The 27,526-nt window shown below is 45.9% G+C and overlaps 1 protein-coding gene across 5 annotated transcripts in view; it reads right to left on the bottom strand.

Annotated features, from left to right (window-relative positions):
• The window catches only part of Pdzd2 (PDZ domain containing 2), a 356,084-nt gene that overhangs the window by 29,481 nt on the left and 299,077 nt on the right, over window positions 1-27,526 (bottom strand). For all 5 annotated transcript variants that reach the window (XM_075975855.1, XM_075975857.1, XM_075975858.1 and 2 more), the window contains 10 exons: window positions 25,210-25,321; window positions 18,185-18,330; window positions 15,437-15,556; window positions 14,547-14,661; window positions 11,178-11,251; window positions 10,844-11,072; window positions 10,060-10,177; window positions 7,818-7,950; window positions 1,912-1,993; window positions 420-454 (listed from right to left, as the gene is read on the bottom strand). In XM_075975855.1, coding sequence (XP_075831970.1) covers window positions 420-454; window positions 1,912-1,993; window positions 7,818-7,950; window positions 10,060-10,177; window positions 10,844-11,072; window positions 11,178-11,251; window positions 14,547-14,661; window positions 15,437-15,556; window positions 18,185-18,330; window positions 25,210-25,321 — 1,164 coding nt within the window. The remainder of the gene's footprint in view (window positions 1-419; window positions 455-1,911; window positions 1,994-7,817; window positions 7,951-10,059; window positions 10,178-10,843; window positions 11,073-11,177; window positions 11,252-14,546; window positions 14,662-15,436; window positions 15,557-18,184; window positions 18,331-25,209; window positions 25,322-27,526) is intronic.

The following is a 27,526-nucleotide window of genomic DNA, read 5'->3' as shown; positions in this document are numbered from 1 at the left end:
AATGAAAACCTAAGCCATGTGACCCAGCCAACTGATGGAACACCTGGTGGTGGGGTAGGGTGGGGCGGGGCGGGTGATTGCCCGGTGTAAATCCTGCTCTAGTGGGGCCCGGTGTAAATCCTGCTCTAGTGGGACTGAGGAACGCCCCACAGTGTCCCAGTAGCTGCAGGCTCTCCCAAACCTCAGCAGAGTTAGAAATGTTTGGGGTTTTGACTTTTCTGCTCTGCTCTTTCTTTCTTGGGTGAATACTTAACAAGAGAACCACACCTTGGGGCTCTGGTTTTCAAAGTGGTGTGGTTGCCACTTTCTTGTACAAAGTGGCCAAAAGATCCCTTTGCAGAAATAAGTGCTGGGGTCTGGGACTTGACTGGGAAGCCTCTAAAAATCAGTTTGTGGTCCCCAAGTGCATTTTGACTCACCTTTTTGGCAAGAGATGGACTCTTCAAGGGGGTACCTGTGGGGGGGGGGGCATTCGGAAAATCATTAATCTGATCAATCTCAAGTTACAAGCAGGCTCAGACATTTCACCAAAAAGCGGGGTGGGGGGAGCCAAGTATATTTAACCAAACTATCCTTTGCCTGAGTGTCACTAATGAGTTCCATGCATAGGTAAATGCATGCATAGCCTACCTGAGTAGCCACCTCCGCATCTAGTCTACCTGGGTACCTGTCTACCCCCCTCCTACCCCACCTCCCTCTTTCACTCAAGACTCTGCTCACGCCGCAGGGCCCTGGCTGTGACTCCTCCTGCTCTGTGATATCACCGAGGGTCTCATTTGGCTCACACCTCAATGTCTGTGCATACCGGACAGTTTAAGGGGGAGTGGATCTTTGCAGCTCCCCTTTCTCACTACTCAGCAAGCCCACTGGGCAGTGGTGTTGCCTGCACACCACACCTGGTGTCTGCTAAGTACTCAGTGACACTTGGCGCATGGCCAGCAGGATGAATGAACCAATGAACCCCATCCAGAAAACTACGGAAAGGACTAGAGACGTGGTTGGAAGTCGATCTTAACTTTTTAGCTGAAGGGCGAAGAGCTCAGCCTGTAGACTTTAAATTACATGTCACAGGCAAAAGAGATTTAGGGCATGAGAATTCCGGCTTCAAAAAAAAAGACCTTTGCTGAGTGATCAAGTAGAAGTGTTGGGATAAGAGAACCCAGCGTGTGGGCTGGATAAAGAGCCCATTATGGTTTAGTCCACCTTAAATATATTAATTATGGATGCAAATCATCAGAGATTTCACGGCTGTCCCAAATCCCATTCCTTTTCCTTTGACATCCAGTAACTCATATCTCCGAGTTGCTTTTCCTCCGGGGTATCAATCTAAATGTCAGAGCCGCCTCTAGTCAGGCAACGATTGTAGAAACCTCCTAGGTCTCCACACTAAGGAAACTGTTTTAAAATTCGATACAGGTTTAAGTGTTATTAAGAAATGCTTTAAGTTAGTAAGACATGCCAAGGAGGACAGCACTCCTTCCCTACCTGAAAATTTCTACCGGAGAAAAACTTGAGAATTTTTGCTGCCTCCAGCAGCAAACTGAAGGCAGTTTGTATTGAAACTTAAATCCGTATAAAGAAACCCCAGCATTTGGATGGATAACAACTCTGTATTATCAAATTACTCATATTTTGGTGTTCAATCTCCTCTGTGTATTTCAAACAAGATTCATGAATAGCTGTTAACTTACGGGGGTCATGTCAGCAGCATGCATGATTAGGTCTTTAATGAAATACATTAAATAACTGCAGAAATCAAAAGAAGGAACCGAGAGAGTGTATAGACTCTGACAGCAACTGTGGCCAGCCCTGGTAACCACAGAGAATCCTATGCTACTGCTTGCGGAGTGCCCACGGGTGAATTTACGGAACTTTTTCTCAATGGTGATCGCGAATGTGCCATGACCATACCTAAGCCAGGAGCGGAGTTGGCTTCTTTGCTGTCCTGGTAAGTACTCCGTGCTATCACGTCGTCCATTTCCTGCTCGGAAACCTGTTTATCAGCAGAAAACACAAGTTAGATGTTTGCATGTATTAGTCTCCCCCCAGTAACAGTGGCTGGGACCAGAGGGTCAGAGATTGGGAATGCCTTAGCAGCAGTAACTCGGAGCATGGAAGTCCAGCTGGTTGGTGGGTTGCTTCAAACAGTGTATACACAACAAATCCACCGACTCGTCCCGAGTTGCACTGGATGCTATGATTACCAAATTCACTATATCCACCCCTCTCTCGAACACTTAGTTCTCATCCTTCTGAAAGAATGTAAGGCCAGCAGATGCAGGTGCTTGTTGTCAGGCTGATGACCTGAGTTCAATCCCCAGGACCCTCATGACAGAAGATGACCGACTCTAGATAGTTGTCCTGACTCCTCCACAGTTACCATGGTGTGCACATGTCCACACGCACATATGAAATAAATAAGTGCAATGAAAAATTTAAGACTAGATATAAAATAAAAAACCTCGGGGTAGCAAGATGGCTTAGCAGACAAAGGTGTCTTCCACAAGCCTAAGGACATGGGTTCAAGTCTTGGGACCAGCGTGGTGGAAGGGAACAATCAAAGTAGCACAAGTTGACCTGTGATTTCCACATGTGCACCCTACACAAAAGTAAAACTGTAAATTAAGAACCCTATCCTAACAAAAACTATGACATATGCAAGAAATGTCTAAGACTATTGGCCCCAATTCACTATTCTTTTTAAAAATTTACTTATTTTGCGCATATGGATGTTTTGCCTGTAATGTGTGCATGTATACCATGTGCATGCCTAGTGTCCTCAAATCAGAAGAGGGTGTCGGGTCCCCTAGAGCTGGAGTTACAGACAGCTGTGAGCTGCCGTGCATGTGCTGGAACCAAACCCGGGTCCTCTGTGCGAGCGACCAATGCTCTTAGCCATGGAACCATCTCCCCAGTCCCCTCAATCCATTAACTCTGTGAGAGCGACCAATGCTCTTAGCCATGGAACCATCTCCCCAGTCCCCTCAATCCATTAACTTTTAACCTCATCACATTGAAATATTCCTTCTCCTGCTGCTAAGTCACCTGCAAGTTGCAGACACAATGAACTTTGCTTGTAAGTACATAATTGTGAATCTCCTGATAGCAAAGCAGCTCCATCCAATCACCACGAGGCTCTGACCAACGCGGGAAGGATGATGCTATTGAGTGTAGTATAGCATACATTTCGTATTTTAGCTTTGGTGGTCACTCTAACCTCATTCTTCTGAGGTCCTGCTCCAAAGTCTCTATAGGCTGCAACCAGCTGTGTGTGACACCAGCCTGTGCAGAGGCCAGGACTTCCCTCCTGACTTCCTCCTGCATTCAGTGTGTACAGTATCGTCCAGGATTTGCACTCCGGTGCCATGTCACTCAACGTGTTTCAGAACTGCTATGAATCCCTGTGTCCAGGTTCCTTTGCTCTGTAGGAAGATTTGTTCTGGCCATCCAGGACCCAGCTGCCCTGTGTCTCCGGCCCTTCCCCCAGCCCCCAGATTAGGTCTCACCATGTAGCTCTGGCTGTTCTGGAGCTTACTATGGTAGACCAGGCTGGCCCTGAACTCACAGAGATCTGCCTGCTTTGCTTCCCAAGTTCTTCTTCCTTCTGAAATCTGAACCTGTATGGAGTCTTTTGTCTTTCAAGACACAGGTGTTTGGGAGGAGTCCAGGACAATCCAAAGATTCTCTTAGGATCTGTATGATAGTTGCTTCTCTCTTAGCTTCAGATTCTGCTTGTTTGTTCAGAAAGGCTAAGAAGTGGCTTCCTCTCCAGTCACTCAGGGGCCATGCACCCCACAAATGGATATGATGACTTCTATCTCTTAGCTATGCTGAAATGAGCCAGACTTCTCTGGTGGAAGTTTTGTCATTAGTGAGTAATCTGTATGGAGATAGTTTGAGACTATGGAAGGTTCCTGAACCCATGTGTGTGTGGTAGTGTCTATATGTATAGTATTAATGTTTTAATTAGCATACAAACTACCAGATCTTATCTTGGCATTTTTGACTTTAGTATTACTTATTATTTTTTTTGCTGAAATAATCATTACTATGATTTTTTTAAAAAAATGATGTTTGTATTTCTTCTGTTCTTTCTGTATTTATTAATGCAGTGATACATCCAGAGAATCTTTCTCCATTGCTACCCTGTTCTTTAGAATAGTTTCAGTTTACTCTGTTTTAAAAATATTTCTGTGGGCCGGGTGGTGGTGGTGCATGCTTTTATTCCTAAGCACGTGGGAGGCAGAGACAGGCAGAGCTGGGTTCGAGGCCAGTCTTGTCTACAGAGTGAGTTCCAGGAAAGCCAGAGCTACACAGAGAAACCTTGATTTGGAAAACCACAAAAAATGCATGTCTCCCTCTATCGCTTCTTTTCTTGAGATAGGGTCTTGATAGGTGGCTGGGAGCCGAGTGGCAGGAATGTAGCCCATAGCTCCTTCTACAGGGTCTCTTCACTGGACCTAGAGTTCAATGATTGGCTAGGCTGAATGACCTCATTCCAGGGGCCCATCTGGCCCTACCCCCTACTCAGCAATGAGTTCACAGAGGTTCAGTGTGCTACCTGGCTTTTCCAGGATGGTGGGAATCTGAAGCCAGGTCCTTGTGGTTGTGTACCAGGCACCTTACCCACTGCGTCATTTCCCGGGGCCCTAATCATTATCCTTCACTGTCACTTCTCATGGGAAATTTATTTATAAAAGCTTGAGATATACCGGACTACGATCCCATCTCAAAAGATAACTAGAAAACTTAGTTTGTTTCAAAGGTAAGGCTATTTTAAATTTCGGATGGTAATTTTGTATACTAAAATAATATTTAACATAAATCCTACTTGGATAAGAAGGTGGATTTGTCTCAATAAATAAATACAGGCTTATGCTAATAGAGGAACCATAATGACACCATGGCCTGTGTGTGATACTTTAGAGTGAGGCTCACAGGAAATAAAATAATACACTTCTGCATGTGGGCTGGCTCACAATGCACCCCTCCACAAAGCAAAATATAACCGTACAAATAATGTACGAGTACAAATGAGCCAGGGAAAATGTCAGCATCAATGATGGTGTTTTTCTTGAAAACAGACTTTCGGTATTTGCAACTGTTTCTCCGAGAGGGAGAAGAGCCGGTTTATTTCTGTTACCTGCCTGCCCCCGTCTTTTCTCTACTCAGCGTAAGCAGGAAGCTGCTATCGGAACAAATCCAAATCTCAGCTGTCTAGACCTGGAAGGTTTGAATATCCCAGCTGGGCAGCCACTGCTCCACACATCATGAGAAACAGGAGAGGAGAAAATGCTGCGGTGTTTCTTTTGGAACCACACGAAAACTACGGCAGTGCATATATTCTATATCAAAATGTCCTCCTGGCACGGAGTGCTGAATTAGTGGTACGAAAATACATTAAATCGAAGATGGAATCTCTACCAGAAGAAAAATACAGTATCATGTGACAACCAAGAACATCATGTTTACCGAGGAAGAAACATGAAAACCAGTCCAATACTCTAGTGTGGTTTTGCTGGACACACCACCAGTCTTCCCCAGGCCATTTAATTGTGACTGGGAAAATTTGTGTGTTCAACGGGGGTCTCAGACCACCCGTCCATCTGGACGATTAGGCTTTGCCCTGAAATAGTGTTCTGATATGGGTCGTGGTGGCAAAATGGCTTTTGGGCTGAGATGAAGCAGACTCTGAATAAATCACCACCCACGCGATGCTGGAAGTCAGCTCTGCCTTGAGGCCTGCGGCTTACATTTCTAATGTCACCGGGGTGGGGGACATTAGGTCAGCTACATGCTGGACAGTGTACCACGTGGAAAGAGGATGGGAACGCTGGGGTCTGCGTGGGGGAGCGAGCTGGCAGCGGCTCTTGCTTGCTGGGCTCACAAGGCAAAATGGTGCCAGATGGAACCCAGAGAGAACCACAAGGACAGCAGCAGAAAGAGTTTCAACCCAGTAGAACAGATTCTAAACCAAAATCCTTAAAATATGGATCAGGGAAGACATTTCTGAAAATGCATGTAGATAAAACAGTCCAAGAGAAGAAAGCAAGCAAATCCACAACAGCAAAAACCAGGGCATTGAATTGTTCTCAAGGGATCTCTGTCCCAACATCATCACTGCCACCGCACTCCCAGACCAAGACATGCTTGTCAGCACTTGCCTGCACAGGGCAGGACCAATGCTACAAACAAATGTCACTTAGTGTTTAGAATGATGTCATCATGAAGATGCAGATGCGGAATGGTGGTGGTGCCTGCCTTTCATCCCAGCACTTGGGAAGCAGAGAAAGGCGGATCTCTGAGTGTGAGGCTAGCCTGGTCTACAAAGTGAGTTCTAGGACAGCCAGAGCTACATAGAGAAATCATGTCATGAAAACACACAAAGCAAGAGCACAAGAATAATGACAACAACAGGAGGAGGAGGAGGAGGAGGAGGAGGAGGAGGAGGAGCAGCAGCAGCAGCAGCAGCAGCAGCAGCAGCAGCAGCAGCAGCAGCAGCAGCAGCAGCAGCAGCTGTGGCCTTTATTGGAACAAAATGGTATAAAAGTCTAAGATGCACAGGAGCCTGGGACCACCCAGAATGATAATAAAAATGATACCACATCTCATGTGCCACAAATCCAGAAGTGCTAATGTTTTGAGCCTTTTGAGTTTAAATACAATCTGGTCATAATTTTATACAGTGGGTTGAATTGAACTTGCTGAGGTATCTACAGTTTACTTAAAAGCAACTGAACAGAGGAGAGAGGACCAAATAGTCTCTATGGGTCAATGGTTGAAAAAAGTTATTTCAGTTCTTGTTTAAGCTATTAGATCTTTTTTTTTTTTTTTTTTTTTTTTTGGTTTTTCGAGACAGGGTTTCTCTGTAGCTTTGGTGCCTGTCCCCGAACTAGCTCTTGTAGATCAGGCTGGCCTTGAACTCCCAGAGGTCCGCCTGCGTCTGTGCTGGGATTAAAGGCGTGTGCCAGGGACAGCTCTTTAAAATAGTTCGGTTATCTCATCTAACTTTTTTTTCCCCAAAGCTTTATTACATATACAATGTGCTTCCTGCATGTACACCTCTATGCCAGAAGAGGGCACCAGATCTCATTACAGATGGTTGTGAGCCATCATGTGGTTGCTGAGAATTGAACTCAGGACCTCTGGAAGAGCAGCCAGTGCTCTTAACCTCTGAGCCATCTCTCCAGCCCCCTCATCTAACGTTCTTTCACCTTGATACAACGGTTGTCTTTGGGGGCATGGGTGACTGAAAGTTTGACATAAGCAATTGGCTGTCACTCGCAAGCACAGATAGGTTCCTGTAATCTGTGAAGTCTTCCTAAGACACCATGGATGTCAGGCTAAGAGTCCCTTTTTCAGGACACTATGATCTCATCCATCTGTGTAGCTCTGGATGCTACTGTCGCCTTCTACCCAGAGAAAGCTCAAGGAACCATTAGGTAATGAATTTCACATTATGACAATTGCTTTATTCGCTGATGCATCTTTAGTCTGGCATGTTCAGGTTTTCTTGATGTAGGTAAGAAGTATCTTACCAGCAGCTAACTAGCCATGGGGGTTACCAGGGTGCTACTTTCCAGGAGCTCAGATTTTAAAAATTCATCAAATAACCTCGACAACATTTTCCAATAAAACTTTCTAGAGTGACAATAGTGTCTCTATTCACGTCCCATGTACATCAGTCACAGGCTGACACCCAGCCCCGGCTGAGTGAACTCTCACTGAAGTGGAGAGACTCGGGTATGAACACTGTCATTGACTGCACAAGCAGCCAAACCATCGTCCCATACCCAAAGCGGGGTCAGACAGCTCACCTTTGGATTAGGGTGTCGGCCAATGACCAGGCGAACGGGTCCTGGCGGGCATTTACTCAAGATGGCGTGCACTTTGCTTAAGGCTGCATGGCGCACGTTCACAGAGTTCACCTCCAGGATTTGGTCACCCCGGCTAGAGAGGGAGACATAACAACACACTGTGGCAACAGTCAGATTTGTAGAAGCTAACGCAGCTTTCTTTCAGGATGGGGTTTAGAATATAAAGTCTTTTGTAAATACTTCAAAGAAGCAAATGGCCTTCTTTCATCTTTATATTAAAGCAATACATTCATATACACATCACATTTTAAGTTGGCCAAGGCTACTCTCAGAAATAGTAAACTTGAATAAAACTGCTAAAAAGACAACAATGAAGGGCACCACTGGTTGAGCACCTACTGTATGTGAGGTCCTACACAAAGTGGTTTATATAACACTTGAGAGAGGTTTAAGTATTCCTTTTGAAAAGGAGGCTCCCTTGAGCTCTCTCAGGTCTGTGTGGTTATCGCATGATAGCCTCTTGACCGCCATCAGTTTCGTCTTTCTTCCTACCATCTTGAAATGATTATTGTAATATAGTCAAAGGAGGAAATATCTGAAGCGCCAAGGTTACCTAAGAATTTGTAAAAATATTTCAAATTTGAACAAATGAGAAATTTACGACAAGTTGCCTATTTTGACTTGGAATTATCGGGAGAGAGCTCAGCAAGAGAGAACAAAGACTCTTTACATGGGGGTTGAGGAATGTTCATTTGGCTCGCCCCAGGCATATGGAACCATTCAAGAAAGAAACATCAACTTGGGATGTCATTAAAGGATTTTTTTCCCCTTCGGTTCTAAAAGTATATTTTCTTTAATGTACTTTGGATGATTTGCTAAGTTTTTTTTTTCAATGTGGAAATTCACTCTGATGATTAACAAAAAATGTAACATAATCCATTAACACAGCCTCCAAAATGGCAACCAACAAATGGTGTTTTGACAATTCTTCTGCTGCCAAAGGACTTAGATGCTTATGAGGGCTGGGGCGGGGGAGAAAGGTGATACTGTTTGCACAGAGAGCTTTGTGTAACGTGTGCACATTTTTGTGATATTTAGGTGGGCACCAGCCACTGCGATTACCGTAGGAAAGAGGACTGCGATTTCTTGTGTGCACAGAAGGCTGACTGCACGATTCAACTGAGTTAAGAAATCTGATGGTCCAGCACTTTGGATGACAGACCGTGGTTGTCCTCTCTCAGATGGCGAGGAAAACTACTGAGAAAGTTCAACCTTTATAACGAGACCTCCCACAAACACATGACTCCAGGGCTCTTTTGCATCCGGTCACTTGAACCAGTATAAGCAGTTCCAGGTTGTGGAGTGATGTTTGCACAAATGAATGATGAGTGAGTGTATTGAAATAGCCACAGACGATCTGCCGAGAGTTCTGTTTCGGCAAAATTCTAACACTGAACTTCCGAGCCCCAACACCACAGAGCAGGTAGGGAAGCGGTCTTCATTTTGTCGTCCATGGCTGTGATGAAATACCACGACCAAAGCAGCCCATGACAGAGGGCTCGCGGAGCTCACAGCTCTACGGTGTGCTCCATCACTGTGCGGATGTCGAGACACAGGAACCTGAAGCCGTTAGTCATATCTACAGTCAAGAGCACACACTTGCTTTGCTTTTGCCATGTTTCTACAATTTAGAACCCCTTTCCTAGAAAATGGTGCACCACCCTCAGTGGGCAGGCTTCCCACCACAATTAAGATAAAATAATCCCCTGAAGACATGCCCGCAGGCCACGCTGGTCTAGACAATCCCTCATTGAGACTCTCAGGTGATTCTAGATTGTGTCAAGTTAACAATTAAAACCATCGCAGAAACAAAGATTCAAAGTTCTATGATTCAACCAAATTTGATTCATATGAGGTTTTCATCTTTGGAGATGTTGTTAACATTAGTCTTGGCTAGATTATTAGAAAGAAAGTCAAAGATGTTGAATTCCACAGAAAAAAATTAAGTAGAACAGATGGGCATAGTGGTAAGCACCTATAATTTAGCATTAGGGAGGCAGAGGCGGGAAATCAGAAGTTTAAGGTCGTCCTTGGCTATATAGTAAGTTCAAAGCCAGCCTGGGCTATATGTCTCTCTCTGTCCCTGTTTGTGTTGAAGCAAATAACGCGTGTCTTCACAACTCAAGACCACACCAGGACTGTATAATGGGAGGGGGTCTTATATGCCAGGGACGTCACTAACCTCAGGTTGCTTTCCATCTTGGCCACAGATCCAGGGGCTAGGCTATGGATGTAGATGCCCGGGGGGCTGTTTTCCAAGGCCAAGCAGCAGGCTCCAATGCCCAGTCCAACTCTGGGCTCTGGGAGGGGACAGACAACAGAAGCGAATGTTACACGGTCACCAGAAAACGTGCAAACAGAGTTAACAGATATCCAGACCAATACGCTCTTGGTTTGGTCCAGACGGAGAATATAAATCCTGCTTCTCATGTTATCTCAGGCTCTACTCTCTGCTTAGTCTAAGGGACTTCCTCAAATCCGTCTGGAAATAGCTGGAGAATGACTAATATTTTTAAGCCTGAATATGAAACCTTTTAGACTTTTGACTGTCAGCTAATTTCTTGGTTATTTATAATCGTTGATTCTCCTTCTACAGTAAGTCCTAGTCAAGGAGGGGAGAAATGAGAAAAGGCATCCGGATCTGCTGAGAACCTGGGACTTGGAGTTACTGGTGTTGACTTACTCTTGTCTTTCTTCACAATTTTAGAAGGCTGGACTACTCATTTTAGCACAAGTCCCTGACAAATGGTGATTCATTCATCTGGGGAGAACTTTAAAGACTGTTGGCCAGCAATTTCGCCTCCCTTTTGTAAAATGATTCAACATCTCTCCTTGTAATGCCCCGGGCCACTTAGACACCAGGCAGCAGGCGGTTCCAAAGGCCTGGTTTAAAGAATGTAAGTAAAAGCAGGTAACGGTGTCCCCTTGGAGAAGAAAGCCAGGGAGTAAGGGAGCCGCTACGGTACCTTTGTTGAGGGTGACCTCCATGACAATCCTGTCTTTGGGCCCAGGAGCCTTCCGCCCCAAGGATGAAGAACCACCTTCTTCAGAACCTCCTCCTGCTGGGGGTCCCCCGCTGCTGTTGAAGCTTGGGGAGCTCGACCTGCTCATGTGTGTGGGAGTGGAGCATGGGGTAAGACTGGGGCTGAGCAACTTGGTGCGCACCGTGAGGACGAACAACCCACTTCGGATTTGCTGCAAAACAAGCAGGCGCGTGGGAAACTGTCAGATGGCAAAACCCATAGGGGAAGCAGGGAAGAAAAGGAAGAGAACAAAGGAGACCCAAGGGGACACCATTACCTTGAAGGTGTGAATGGCCTCTTGAAACGTCAAGCCCTTTATTGGTATTCCATTGACATCTAGGATTTCATCTCCTGGTGACCAAACGTGAGGAAATACGTTAATCTCTAATTTACTGGACTCTGCTTGGCTTGACCTACAGTGGCATACCCTATGAACATAACTCTTATGGTTCAGATCCATTTTAACTAACTTAGCTCCTAGGGATGTCCCCTAAATGGAACAATAAATACAAATTTAAATATACTCATATTATTCAGCAATAATTCTATAATCAATAATTAAACAACTTTGGGGCTGGATTTGGTAGGGCACACTTGGATTCCTAGATTTGGATAGGCTGAGGCAGGAGGATCAAGGCTAGCTGGGGTAACAAAGTGAATTCAAAGTCAGCTTGGGTTACCAAATATGACTATCTGGACTAAAACATGACCAAAAACACCTGACAACCAATCAACCAACAAACCAAAACCCACTACCATCACCAAAAACAGAACAAAATAAAATCCCAAACCAAGCTAACCAATCAATCAACAAAAAGAACACATGCAAACACAAAGCAAGAATAAAATATCAAGCAACAACAAAGTAACCAACCACCACCACCAAAAGGCAAAACCCACTATGGAAAGCTTGAAGACCTGATTGTTAACTATTGACACCTTTGACAAAAAATATGCTCAGAGACTGAGCTGCAGTTTCAGGTTTTGTATAGTCTTATTTAAAAACATAAACCTACCAAAGGAAACCTGAACACAGGCATGCTTGTGAAGAAGCCACACTCCTATCTGCAGAAAGACAAGCTGTCCAAGTGCAGAGACTCAACACGATACAGAATAGGGTTTCAATTAACAGTAGAGAGAAAATCTCGCTTAGATGTGACTGAGAATTGATAGCCCCACTTCCAGAAATAGTCTGGATATCTGGGCTTATCGGGGCAGGTCCCAGGCTCCATCTTCAGGCTGGCAAGACTAGAGGTTTCTGCCTCAGAGATCACTGCAGGCTGATGCCAATGATTGCAGGGTTGTGCGAAGTTGTGAGCAGTGTGTGTGCAGTGTCCACATGCTTCTCCCTGACTCCAATAACTTCTCATCTCCAACACTGTGACAACCTGTAGTCAGGTCATGTTTCACGCTGCTCACAGTGCCTTCTGGGAATGTCAGGTGATGCGGACATCCTATTGGCTTCTGAGAACTTGGTTCTCATTTGCTCTCTTGTGACATGGGCTAGGTTTTGGAATAATAGCTCATCAAACATAAAGATGCCCCAGAAAAAGCAGACAGACTCTGCCCGGCAGTGCAGGAGGGGAGAGAGGCTCTGTACGACAAGACAGTTCAACCAGCAGAAAACCACACATGTTCGCTGCAGACAGCCAATCTCAGAGCACGCCGTGCACATGGGAAGCCGCTGGATGAGGCAGAGAAATGCAGCAGCATCCCATGCGTTCTCTTCAACGCAACTGCACAAGCCACACAATGCTCTCCTTTCAGAACAGCCTGGCCTCACCAACTGTTCAGTTATGACTGGAGGGTGAAGGGTGTACCTACACGGGCGCAGGACAGGAACACTGAAACAGTTATGCATGCGCATAGAATTTACATGAGAGCTTTTAAGGTGTATCACTCAACGGCTGGAAGCCCAGCCCAAGTGACTTACATTTCTCATAGATTGAACACATATGAAAACATAACATTTAGAAGAATCATCCACTATTAACCTTTCATAATGATGAAAGGTCCACGCCCCATTTTGCTTCATTCGACCAACCTCACAGGATGAATTTCAACCAAATGAACACATACATCCATTCTAAGACACCTCGGCTAGACTTTTACGCTGCTCTGAAACCAGATCCCAAGAGCACCTGGGGGTTAACTTTTCCTCAGAGAGAAAGAGGTAAATATGTTGCCCAAGAAGTATTATGCCTGGTCAAATCATACTGTTACATGAAGTCTCCTACAAGCTCTACCTAAAACCAGGACACACTGATTCCCTCTTTCCGTTCTTAAAACAGAAGTAAACCTGTGGCCACTCCACTTCGACTCAACAGAACCGGACAGTCAAATCATTTCTAAAGATAACTAGAAATATCCTGACATAATCACCCCAGGAAAGGCAAATACTGGGCCAGTGAGATGGCTCCATGGGTAAGGGGGCTTGTGGCCAAGCCTAATGACACGAGTTTGAGTCCTGGAGCATACACTGTGGGAATGGAAAACTGACCCCTAACTCTGACATCTACATATGAACTGTGACCCAATTGCACATACACATATATACACCAAAATAAATACATGTAACTTAAAGATAAAATAGATGCATATTAGAAGGGAGGGAGAAACAGGCTTCTTGCCTTGGTCTGTGCTACGCAGTTATGTTCACAACTGAACTGGCTTCATGAAATTACATCAACATCTTAATCCAGATAAATATTTTGTAAGTTATACAACATACACAATGAGAAGAATCTCTTTATTATAAGAAATACTATGACTGGGCGTGGGGATGTATGCATTTAATTCTAGCATACACAAGGCTGCAGCTGGCAGATCTTCCCAAGTTAGAGGCCAGCGTGGTCTACACAGCCACGGTGAGAGGAGGTTTCTAGTTACTGAACACTTCTGAGAGCCAGTTTCCTGGCCTACAAAAGACTCACTCCAAAATACCTGCTCTACAGGTTTGTAATACAGTTAGTGAAATAACTTAAATACATAGATATGTTTTAAATGTTTAAAGGGCCAAAAAAATACAAGGTATAATTAAAGGGTTGAAAATCTTATTTGAAAGGTGTAACTGAAAACCTTGGTGATACTTTAATCTACACCCAAAGTCTCTTGTCTGTTGTATTTATGTCTGATAACATGGGGGACGCTATGGAGAACGGGAAGGCATCCAATTAGGAGCCAGCTACAAAGTATCGATTCCAACAGCAAGACATTAAAAAGCTACTAAAGTCACTGTGTTCCCATCCGTGCTAAGGTAAGACTGGACTGCCAAATTCTCAGGAATATTTAAGGCAGAGAACCCGAGCAAGGACCAGTATTTAACAGTGTAGCCATGGTTAAAACCTACGGTCTGCAACAGAAACATCAAGCTACTTTCCATTTTCAATCTGTTTTCACCCCCCACAAAAAATACTTCAAGGTAGATATTAACGTTCCAAGTTTGCTCCAAGTAGCTCAGGAGAGTGGAGCTTGGGTTACGTGGTCTTCCCAAGACCCTGATGACGAGGTGCTGGATTCAGGTCAGGTCCACCATACTCTCAAGGCCATGACCTCAGCTGCCATGACATCTAGTCACACCTCGCAAGGGTACAGACTCTCAAGGGCTCAGGCTATCACTACAGATCACCAAGAGACTCTCGCTTACCTTCTTTGAGTCTGCCATCCTCCGCAGCTGATCCGTTTGGGAAAATGGTCTTGACAAAAATCCCCATCTGGCCTCGAATGCAGTCTCGGCCTCCAGCAATGCTAAAGCCAAGGCCCTGTGTTCAAAGTAGACAAGAGTTTGGGCTGACACTACAGAATTTAACCGCAAAAACCTTTCCCTCTGTATAAGTATTTGAGCGAGGTATCTTTTCTACTCAGGTTTGGGGTTTAAGTAGGAGACCAATTTCAAGTTTTCCTTCCCTATTTCCCTCCTCAGATTTAGCCGTAGTATACTAGGCCATTCATATTAAGGGAGGGATCTAGGTTGACTATCTGAAGTTTCTAATATTTGACAGTCTTTGACTCCAAGAATCAGAGTTTCCCACTGATGAGCAAATGGCTCTTCAAGCTCTTCCACACCTTGCGGTCGCCATATTTATTTCAGTCTTTCCATTTTGTATGCTGTCAAAGCAGGTATTTCAATATTTATATAGCATCAAGTTATTTGTACATTTACCTAATGGCAAAGCCATGAATATCACTCAAAATGATGGAGCATTCTCTAAGGGTGCCAGGGGTATATTTCTTACAATGGGGAAAAGATTTGGGAACAGAACCAAAAAGATTGGAAGATCATTCTTTCCATCCTTGCCTTCCACCCTAGAATCTCTTGAGGGGCTGGCAACTCCCTGAATCAACTGGGCAAGGAGGGTGTGCCAGCCTCTCACTGCGAGGGTCACAGGAAGGAATGACAGGGAAGTTATGCCATCCCCTTTTAGATGTTAATTTTTTAAATGTAAAAACGAAACCAAACTAAACATGCAAACAGGCTACTTAAGGGAGCAGGCTACCCCTCACCTGGAGGGCAAGAGTTGGCAGAAAGGAGCTCACCTTGCCTTTCTCTTTGTACAGCCCGATGATGGAGATAACGGACGGCCGAATGAGCCTCCACGGAGATTCCACGTGGGTGGTACTCAGAGAGCGGGTGGACTTCTTCACGATGTGGTATTCCTGAAAGCCAGCGCAAGGCAACACCAGATATTTTCATTTACCCTGCTGCGGGCTCGGGCATACAAAGAGACTTTGAAAATCTCAGCTGTCTTTCGAGTTAGCGATTCCCAATGGTCGGTCTGTGGTCCACTGGTTTAAAACAAGTTTACTCTAAAGACTATTGGAGCAGGGCCTCCCTCTGCCGTACCCTGCCATACCTACCCCGTCACAAAGGGCTGCTTAGTGACCCCAAGCACCTGTGTCACACACTTTGTCTTTAACCGTAAGTCACAGATCCTTCTGGAATGGAGTCAGGAGAACAAAGATGACCATCCTGGGGGTTGGGCTCTTTTTGAAAATCTCTCCTACCCCTGCCCCAAGTTCAAAATCATGTTTAAAACGTATCTCACCATTGCAAGCTTAATCTACTCATTCAGAAACTCAGCAAGCCCATGTGTCTTATAAACTGCAAACCACAGACCCAGACAACTGTTTTTCCACATAAAATGCCCTGCTGAGAAACGGCGGCCTTTCGGCTCTAATCCCTCGTATTTGGAAAAATCAAATACTTTCCCATAAGCCACACTTTCCCCTTCTGGCAGCAGCTCCAACCTCAACCCCCCTTTTGTGCCCTCACCCATGCTAACCACATGTATCAGCAGAGTGCATACTGATAACATAACCAGGAGATTAAGTAGCTCCCGCTAAAGGGAGCCTTTCGCCCTCTGACTCGCTCTTAGAATAATAAATGTCTTCTGTGTCTATCACAGCACAGGTAGAAGAATATCATTGAGAAGAGAGCCATCGCAAAATAGTTTTCATACTTGATTTGTATCTGCTTCGTTCATATGGAGGAATGAGATGTTCCCTCCCGCCAGGGCTAGTTTGCATCCCCTGGTGGCTTGGAAGAGTTTATACTGTGATCTTTGACAGAGTATCTGCCAGTAACATGGGCCGCCCAGACTTGGTCTCATTAAATAAACGATGTGGGCTTGGCAGTGTTACCACCCATTTACTGAAACCACTGCAGAGCGCGCCAGACACAGCCTGTGGCTGGCCAACCTTTGAACACAGGGGTTCACGCAGGATCCCCTTGGGGACCCCCTTTCTCTGATCACCAGTCTTCAGCCCTGCTTCATGCTCCCTCTCTTGGAAACAAGCAGAAGCCAGAGGTCTGTGTGCTTCATGTGGACATTTGAGAGCTCAAGAGGTCGCTCTGCCCCGCGTGCACCTGTGCTGTCTATAATGCACCGCCCACCGGCCACCAGAGGCTACAGGTTTGAATTAAGGCTCACTACGATTAAAACGCGCTCTTCAACTCCGCCAGTGCATTCCCAGGCTGAGACACACGTAGCTGCCATCTTGGATGCTACAGGTGCAAACCACTTATACCTATGCCCAAAGTTTTACTGAGTAACTACACTGGGCAGCATCTTTTGGTGGAGGAAATAGCAGAGTGTGTGTGTGTGTAAAACCTGGGAGAAAGAGAAGAGGGCCAAAGGTAAGAGAAAGGACAAACTGAGGAAGGGAAAGCTCTCTGGTAAGACTGTCTACCCCCAGCATGAGTTTCCTGAGCAACATAAAAAAAACAAAAGCCATAAATACTTGATATTGACACCATGATTAGCTATAATCTTTCTTCAGAGATTCTGACACATAACCTTGAGTAAAATATTTAGCCATTTTGAGTTTCAGTTGTTCCATCACAGAGCGGTCCTGACACACTAGAAGTCAGGGTCCAAGCCCCTTAGACTCCTATCACCCAGGAGTCCCCAAGTGTGATATTAGAGATGTCACTGCTGGAACCTCCTCTTCCAGCCCTGTTTTTTCTGATAGATCCAGGGGAAAAATGCTAGTGATTTCCTGTTTGACTCATAGTACCAGAACCCAAAGAACCCCTAAGTTTCCCGGAGACTGAACCTCCTTCCAAGTTGGTTGTGAGCCTGTCCTCTCGCTTCCAGCGGGCCAGGGACAGGATAACCGAGGAGGAACTTTTAGTCAGGGCTGGAGAGTCAGGGTTCTTGATGGGAACAGGCTCTGTCATGCTAATCACCTACTTTAGTCCTCCGCAGCAGGTGGGACCCCAGGCAAGGTACAGGCGCCTGTGCTCACGCCACCAACAGAGTTGTTATTCTGACACGTGACGTTCCTATTGAATAAGCAATGGTGGTTTGCCACAGACTCTGAGACGCCATTGTCTCCTGGCAGTTGAGAGCAACTCTTAGTTCCAAAACACACAGCATGAAGAGAACCAAGATGCTGAGATCTATTAAGAGATATTTCCCTACTTTCTTCAACCCTTGAGCTGGCTTCCTTCTAATCTTTCTGGGTAGACCTCATATTCTCTCCATGGCTCTCGCTCTGTCTCTCTAGGCCCAAATGCTCATGACCCTTATCAGTGGGCAGCTCTTCTGAACAGGGGTCCATAGAGATCTTTGGAAAGAAATAAAATGTATTCTTTCTCTCTCTCTCTCTCTCTCTCTCTCTCTCTCTCTCTCTCTCACACACACACACACACACACACACACACACACACACACACACACACACACACTTGCAGAGACGCAGGGTTTCCAAATCTGTGTTTTGGTCTCTAACCAAGTAATAGTGACTATGAGCGACCCAGAGGCCCCACAGCCCGGGATTAACCTGTGATGTCCCAGTAGAATCCAGCAGCTGGGGAAGAGAGTGCTTCCGGCCATCCCGAGAGACCTCCAGCATCCTGATCCGGGGGTCCCCATTGCGTACCATCAGTTCATTATATTCTTCAACAGACTCTAGGCGATGGACACCTCCTGCAACAACAACAACAACAACAAAAATGGAGTCGGGGCTTGGTAAGGCTTGAGAAGAGTGTTAGCAGCACCAATAGGCCCGAACACCACGTTTGCAATCACTGTGTGGTTTCAGAAGGTCTGGGGTTGAAGATGCATAAACGACCAAGTTTGCGCAGGCCTAGCCCCAGGTTCTGCATCAGCTTAAGGAGCAATGTCTGCACCGAGCCAGATGCAGGGGTGGCGGGAACAGCAAGAAACTGGTGAGGGGACCATTGGCAGGTGGTCTCCTAGCAATGGTGGGGCATCTTTTCACAGTGGCCATGGCTTCACTGCTAGGTGGGTGCTTTTACTCCACATATGATACTGATTTTTTTTTTTTTTTGAGATGTACAGTTGATGTAGGTCTTGCTCTGCTGCCAAGCTGGCTTGGAATTCAGAATTCTCTTGTGCCATGTGACTTCCAACCTCTGAGCTCTGAAATAACTGGCATGCACAACTGTGCCTGGCTTAGCAATGGCTGTTTTTATTCATGCTTATTAAGCATAACTTAAATGTACACAAAAGTGCATGAATGGAATCTCACACGACCTCTAACACACTGATCAAGAGACATAATCCAGAATCTCAGAAGCCCCCTCGGGTTACTGATTGCTCCTCATCCGACGGTAATGTGATATTTAGACCAGTGATCTAAGTATCCTTGATCACCTCTGTCTATTTTTGAACTCTATATAAACCAATATGTACTTCTGTGTATAGGAGCTCCTTGCTCTTACATTTATTCTATTTTTATTTTGTGTATGTATGCATGTGGGGGAACATGTGCTATCATGCGGGGCACACGTGCCATCAGAGGACAACTTGCAGGAGTCCGTTCTCTCCCCCCACTATGCGGGTCCTGGGACTGGAACTCAGGCCATTAGCATTATGGGTAGGAACCTTTACTCACCGAGCTGTCTTGCCTATCCTTCGCAGACTTAGTTTGTGAGACGCAACCGTGCTGGTTATGTGCCAACAGTTTGATCACTTCCGCTCTGCGTAACATTTCATCGTATAAACACGCTATGCTTTATGCATCCTGTTGTTGAGGGACGCTGGCCTGTTTCCAGCTTGAGACGTGAAACAGTAGTAACGTGTGTGTGTGTGTGTGTGTGTGTGTTGGTACACTCAGTATATTGCTGCCCACACATTACTGTTTTTTAAGCAGCCCACTAGAAATGCAGAAGGCATTGTGGGTCAGGTATGCATCTGTGGGACTCCTGATCAAGAATCAAGGCTACAGCTATTGTATTCTCACGTGCGCCTCCTGTGAAGGTAAGGTCTTCCCAGTGCCATGTCGGTGTGGAGGTGCTGGCTCCTGGCATTCTTCCTCAGTACTCTTTCCTGCAGGATGAGCTCTGTCTTCCCCACGCCACCCTGCTCCCCTATCTGTCTTTAATGTCAGTTGTCCCCCTGGGTGCACAAAGGGACCTCACTGTGGCTTTCAATCTTCATCCCACTGATGACGGACGGGCTCACACCTCTGTGTATACAGCATCGGCCGATCCCTTTTGTAAAGTGTTTATATCTTCTGTCCATTCGTTTATTAGATTTCCTTACTGATTTCTTAGTAAGGTTTTTATTGTAATGTGTGAGATGATGAATCTTTTGTGGGATCTATGAGTTATACATATTTTCTCCACATCTGTGCCTTACATTGTCTTAATGGTATTTTCTGGAGAATAAAAAGTCGTAATTTTAACAGGTATGACGTAGCCATCGATGGCTTAATGACAGGGTGTTTCGAGGAGTGTGGTGTGTTTACACAAAATAAGATGGGTCATAGTTTCTTTTCTATCATTTTAGATATTACAGAATCTAAATTTAGTTGCTTTATAAAATTCCCTGACAACATAGAGGGAAAGGGTCTATCTTAGCTCATGGCTCCGGGTTGTAGTGGATCATGGCGGGGAATCACAGGGAGGAGTTTCGTCATATCACAACCCATGAGGGAGCAGAGAGCAACAACCACATGCATGCTAGCACTCAGCTCGCCCTTCCAGTCCAGGGCCCACCCATCCAATGGTACCCACCCCATATTCAGGGATAAGTCATCCCACCTGAGTTAACCCAATAAAGCGACTCTCTCACAGGCATACCCACAGGGGAACCTTATCTAGACGATCACTCATTTGGAACCCCTCCAGTTGATTCCCGATCGTGTCAAGGTGACAATTGAAACTAGCCATCATGGGTGGCCATAATAGCGCTGTTCGATATAATTATATGGGACGACAGTTATATGTGTTGCCCCTTGTGGACCAAACTGTAATTTTGCAAGCAGGGATGCAAACCAGCTTTTACTTTTATAATTGATGCTTTCAGATCCTATTTAGGAAACCTTTGCGATAATTTTATATGTGTGTATGTGTGTGTGTGTGTGCCTCATGTTGAGTTTTGAATAATGATATGGTGGTGATAACAGCTAATGGATGTCACTTAAGGCTTAGCTTTTCAAAAGCAAAGTATTAACTTTGTGAAGGAGGTTTTCAAACATCTGAAATCCCTTTGCAGCCAAGGAAAATTTTGCATTTAAAAAGACGGCAAACTTAAGAGGTTAACATGGATAAATCAAAAGTACTGAAGTTAAAGGAGACCCCTGCTGGCAAGAAAAGAGGTAGGCAGGAAGGAAAACTTGGGCTAGCATATTAGAAAAACTGTTCTGTGAGATGACGGATGATGTTGCTTTAGTCATTTTGGAGCCAGACTAGGCAAAGCCTTCGTGGAAATGGCTAAAACCTCACGCACATACTTAAATAATTCATAACTTTGTAATTCATGGGCCAGATTAATCTTTCTTGGCATGCTTACTCATCTGAAAAAGATTTAGTTGAAGCAAATTCCTTCTGGGTTGACAGGGAGGCGCTTGTCATTGACAGGAGAGAAACCACACACGGTAGCTTCCACTGATAATGCCCTAATGTATGAACACCGCAGTGACTCATTTCGAGAATATGAAACAAACACTCAGATCTGGAAGACAGACAAGTGAGGATTCCATGGCATTAAAACCTCCTCTGTGGGGCTGGAGAAATGGCTCAACGGCTAAGAGCACATGCTGTCCTCACAGAGGACCAGAGCTCGGTTCCCAGCACCCACATCAAGCAGCTCACAGATGTCTGAACTCCAGCTTCAGAGAGCCCACGCCTTTCTCACCTCCTTGGGCCCAGACATAGGCACACAAACATTCATATTAAAAATAAACAAACTCCCACATGCAAATGTGTTTCAAGGAAAGCAGTTCACAGTGCCGTCAGAGCCCAGGTCCCCCAGCTTCTTTAGCATGTCTCCAGATGAAGCTGCCAGGCTTACAGATCCCACCCTCCCCCGTGAATATGCTCTATCCTGATAGCTGTCAGGGATGTGTTCCTCTTTCTTTCTGGAACTGGGATAGAAGTATCACGAGTTTACACAACTTTACCCAACACCATCGCTTCCCACCTCACAGCCTGCCGTTCTTCCCCTGTGCACTCTTGCCAAGCTTTACCGGACTGACTCATTGCCACTAGACGATATTGGGCCTTTCAAAAGAGAGAGGACTAAAAACAGTTGCCCAAAATGTCTTTCATCCTCCCCATTGCCTGGAAAATCTCCCATTCCTCTCCTCCTGGTCTCCAGTCTTTTACCCATGTCTCAGCCTTCCTTTATCCTGCTATTTCCGAAGGCCTCCACGAGCACCACAATCCAGAGGGACTCCCAGCCACTCCGCCGCTTGCATGTGTGTCTTACCCAGGCCACCGCTATGTGTACATGTGGGCTGCCTTCCCTGGGGACTAAGAGTTCTCACGAAGGCCTTCCTGTCTGAGGCCATTCAAACTCTTATTTCCCTCTTGAGAAGGAAAGAGGCAAGAACAATCAGAATGAAAATGACCATTATACTCATGACCCCAACAATAAAATGAATGGGTGCTCCTGAGGGAAGGGTCCATGGCTGTCACACCTTGGAGTGGCAGTACCAACCACATTCTCTCCTCAGTCTTCCAAAAGGGGGGACTCATGGAAGGCTCTCGCATCTGCTGAGAGAACCAGCGCACAGTGTAATCCTCCTTCCCCAGATGAAGAAATCACTGGGCCCCAGGTCACTTGTCTTGGGTTGGAAACTGAACCCAGTTCCACTGATGCTTGCGCATGCTTCCTCCCCTATTCTGTATTCCTCTATCACAGGTTTGCATGGCTTAAGAAGAAGGTGAGACTCCCTGCGGCAAACGGTGAGCAGCCCTGGACTGGCTATCAGCTAAAGGCAAGTCTGGCACCAAACTGACAATATGGGCACATCTGGAAGATCTTCGAGCTACACCCCCACTCCCATCCGAATCTAGAAACCCTTTGACATGGTAGGGGGCAGAATTCTTTTCACTGTCCCCAGGAAGCCAGTGGTGGGAAGAACTGGAACGTAGGTCCTTTTTCCTGGCTTCAATCCAGTGACCTTTGGGACTTCCTTAGTTGCTCTGATCTCATCTATAAAATAAGGAATGTAACTGCAGCGGTTTCAAAGATCCTTGTGTCTCCTGAGAACTCAGAGAGCCTCCCTGGGGACTGACTACAGTGGTGATAAACTCTGCCAAGCTGGCCACTGCCTCCTCTCCGCCCTTGTACACACAGGATTTAAAGGGTCTCTTTCAGCTGGGGTGGGGGGCTGCTTGTTGCCTCTAGGTGAGAGCCTTCTACCCAATGCCATATCTTTCTGCCAAAAGTCAACCTAACATGATGCTGCTTAGTTATTCCCAGCTCAATAAAATAACTAATTTTTTGTGACTAGAATTTTAGCAGGATATACTTTTTGGTCTCACACTATTTATCTTCCCTGAGATTAAATGTTGCAGAGAGCTAGATGATGGGGGCATTGTCTGGGCTGGCAGCATTGTCTTTCTGTGCCAGGGATCTGGGTGCAGAAGAAGAAAATGATGGGATAGGGGATATTAACACACTATGCGTTGTGCTGGGTGATTTCCTGAGACTTAAAAATAAGACGTGGGGGCACTTGCTGTGCAATCCTGATGGCCACAGCATGCACAAGTCTACACGTCTACACACACACACACACACACACACACACACACACACACACACACACCTGCAGCAATAAATAAATACATGGTGAAATAAAAATATTAACCTAATCTTTCAAAGTCAGGGTATCAGCTAGATTGGACAGCTGTTGAAATGGAAGTTGAAGGAGGTTGAAAATAGCCTAGGGGCCAGGTGGTGGTGGCACATGCCTTTAATCCCAGCACTCAGGAGGGGGGGGGGGCTGAGGCAGGCAGACCTCTGTGAGTTCAAGGCCAGCCTAGGCTATTGGAGCTAGTTCCAGGATAGACTCCAAAGCCACAGAGAAACCCTGTCTCAAAAATCCAAAAAACAAAAACAAACAAACAAAAGACAGCCTAAGGATGCCAGGCTACCAACTGCTAAGGGCCCAAAGCTAAGTTCTACCTCCTTTCCCAATACCTGTGAGTGGGTGGCTGGAGCCAAGTCACCTACTATGCCAGTAGGCACTGTGCCAGGAGCCCACGCCACATCTGGAGACCCTAAAAATGCTCCAGTGCATTTTTAAATGCAGGAAAAGTTGAGTGCGATGGTAACGAGAGAAGACAGTAATGAACTCAGTACATATCTTGTGTTAGTGTGTGTTATACACATATGTGTATGGAACTCTGCAAGTCCATGCAGTGTGTCTCGAGCCCAGAGGTTGGCATTAGGTCCCTTGCTCTATCATTGTGCACCATTTACTTGTTTCACTGACAGTGACAGAATGCACATGAATACAGCGTATGTGTGCACATATGGAGCCAGGCAGGGGTCTGCTGTCTACACCCTTATGTTCATGTGTGGTGTTTCATGTGTGCCTGCAGCTGCTCTTGGGTCTGTGTTTGCTTGTGAAGGCTGGAGTTCAGGGTCCCCCACTAAACCCTCAGGCTTGGGGCCAGCCAGTGAGCCCCCAGGGACTCACCTGTCTCGGCCCTACCCTAGTCCCAGTGCTGGGATTACAGACATGGGCCAAACTGGGCTTTTTCTTGGGTACTGAAGATCTGAACTCAGGTCTTGCAGCTTGGTTAACAAGTACTTGACCCACCGAGCCATCTCCCCAGTCCCCAGCAAACATCTGCATGGGAACACAGTCATGAAATTTATTTTTTGATGGAAAAAAAAAAGGACCCAACAAGGCAAAAGTGCCAAGGACCCATGAAAGTCATATGTGTCTTCTGCTGTCTCCCCCAGAGCACAGGCCAGGGCATCTAGGGAAGAACGCAGTACACATTGAATATGGAAGCCATCAGTTCTGAAAGTTGCAATCTTTTCCGTCATTTCTCCTGCTTAGCTGAGGAGGCATGAGATGTACGATAAAATCCTTCTGCCCCTTGTTCTAGTGGGCCCAGAGTTGTTTCTGCGGGGCGGGGGTGGGGCACGTGCATGCTGAGAGTATGGGCCTCCCGAGCATTGGCGCTGAGAGGGTCATCTGAAGCCTCATTAAGGTAAATGAGCTAAACATTCAGGAAACTGAAGTTTCAACAGACAACACACACACACACACACACACACACACACACACACGCACGCACGTACGCACGCAAGCACGCAAGCACGCACGCACGCACATGCACTTTGTAAGGGCTCAGAAGAAACAGTCACGTGGGCAGCTAGGCTTAAGGTGCTCTGCCAGGGCACGCCTCACTGGAGGAGACAGTTCTGAGATTTGAAGGAGATGAAGGGCTCCACCTAGGAGGATGAGGCAGGAGGACTGGAGTCCAGGCCAGTCTGGGATACATGACAAGCTGAGGGCTCTCCCCAAAGTGTTCCTCCTGTTGACGGGTTCGCTTCCCTTCTCTCAGTCTCCACAGGCAGGGTGTTGCCACTTACCTGAGAGACGGCTCTTAAGCTTCATCTTATTGTTGCCTTGTTTGGGACTTTCCAAGCTCCCCTTGGATTCCTCAGAGCTGCCTACATCCTGGGATTCTTCTGAGTCGGGCATCTAGAAGGCAGAGCACAGAGCTGAAGGGAGAGGCTAGGCCTCCAAGGAGTTATCTCAGGCAGGCAGGAGAAGCAGCAATACCTATGTCACGTGAAAGAAATGGCTCACAGAATGACAACCCCACCCTTCAGATAACCAGAGTGCCACAAGCTGGCAAGTTCCTCAGAGGCAACAGGGAGATTTCAGACCTGAAGGAAAGGACCCCTGGGGCTGTTTCCACTCCCATTTTACCTGGTCAAGATCACCCCAGGCTAGCCAGAGGCAAGGCTAGATTGAGAGTCTAGGTCTCCTGGCTTATAACTCTGAGCTTTTAGTAGGAGGCAGGTTGCCACAGATAGACATCAAACCAGAAATCCAAACCTGATGTTAGACTTCAACTCGTGTCAGTGACAGTCAGGGATGTGTTGTGGAAATGTGGTTTAAGACAATTTTGCCATTAGGGAGACCTCAATGACCTAGGCCCACCACTAGGGGTGGAGGTGGGGTGCTCCTGACATTCAAGAGACCAGTGCCAGGCACAACATTGTTACATTCACCTTGTAAGATAAGCAACTGTTGAGGATAAACATGTGTAGTATAGAAAATACGTCAATGAGGAATACAGTCTTTACTGTCAGGTACTATGTACCAGATAGAACTGCACACCCTACACCGAGGGGGGGGGTGTCTCACATCTGGTGGTACAGGCTAATGTCGGCATCAGCATTTGTGGCACTACCATGTCACTCCGTAAATCTTCCGGGGGCTCACCACTGCATATGTAACCCACACCAGTGGCTAAAATATCATGAGTGTATTTCCTTCAACCCACCCCCACGTTCCATGAGCCACACTCCTCATCCTGAACTGTCCAGGTTCTGTGGAAGTGTCAGTCAGGCCGAATGTCTGCAGGTCACCTTTCACATCAGCTTCCAGAAAGCGATTCAGAAAAGATCACCCCAAAGGTCAGGCTGTCAGGCATTCCAGCAGCGCTAACCATGCTCAAAAGTACGCTAGTAGATTGAAGCAGGAGACTTGGGTGTTGGAGAGCAATTGTTAAAATTTGGGGGGCCAGGGGTACTGAGGAGATGGCTCAGTCAATACAGTGCCCCTCATGGAAGTCTGAGGCCTTGTGTTTAGATTCCCAGAACCCAAGGAAAGAGCGGGGAGTGGCGGCCTGAATCTAACTCCAGCAGAAAGGATAGCAGGAGCTGGGAATGATGCGGGTGGGGGTGTGTGTGTGCAGAGAGGAGCAGGTCTCTGGAGCTTTTTGAGAGATGGTGCCTCAAGAAATAAGACTTTTAAATAAAAATAAATCCTAAAAAGAAGGTGGAGCTCGGTTGCCCTGTTGAGGAAGACAGCCAGAGTTAATCTCTGGCCTCTGCAAGCATGCACATATGTGCATGCCTGCCTGCCTGTATGTACACGTACACACAAGCACATGAACATTTACAGCCCCCATCACATTCAAGGGATAAACTGAAAACGTATTAACGATATCAAATAATATGCTCCCCCTTAGAATTTTATTTTCCTTTGAGATTCTAGAGGAAAGCCTCATATTAAAATAGATGAGCTCATGCTATCTATGCACACAGAGTTGCAAGGGGCATATGTCTAACTAATTCCGTATGTAAATTATAAAAAATTTAAAACTATCTCTCAAATGCCCTGTCTTTTGTGAGGTGGTTATATATATCAAATATATAAAGATATTATATATATATATATATATATATATATATATATATATATATATATGTATTCCGTAGGTTTGAAAATTCCCTTTCTTCTTAAGGTTCAAGTATCTTTTCAGATAAGAATGAGGAGCATAGGATGAGAGGACAAAGAGATGGGCAGAAGTTTTGGAAGGGGCACTGGGAAGGAAACGAATCCTGTCATAATAAACAAAGAGTTTACAATGTCAGGGACTGGCTGGTGTCCAGGGCTAGATTATGAAGGGAATCCTGAGGGTTGTTTTATAGGTTTTCCAGAGGAATGGATGCCTTTGTCAACCTCAAACCCTGACCTCGATGTAAACCCAGTAAAAAGAACTGTGCAAACAGGAATCAGAGAGCTGAACAATGACACGGAAAGAGGCAGAATCGCCATTGTGAACAACAATTCTCAGTGCAGGGTGAGGCTGTGGCTTGCCTAAAGAAAAAGTGAACTCTGCTTGCACGTCCATGTGGCTTTGGGGCTATTGAATGGGTGGGAGCCAAGACC

The sequence above is a fragment of the Microtus pennsylvanicus genome, chromosome 6 (assembly GCF_037038515.1).
Source record: "Microtus pennsylvanicus isolate mMicPen1 chromosome 6, mMicPen1.hap1, whole genome shotgun sequence".
Lineage (NCBI taxonomy): Eukaryota > Metazoa > Chordata > Mammalia > Rodentia > Cricetidae > Microtus > Microtus pennsylvanicus.
This window is presented reverse-complemented; position numbering and strand designations above follow the sequence as displayed.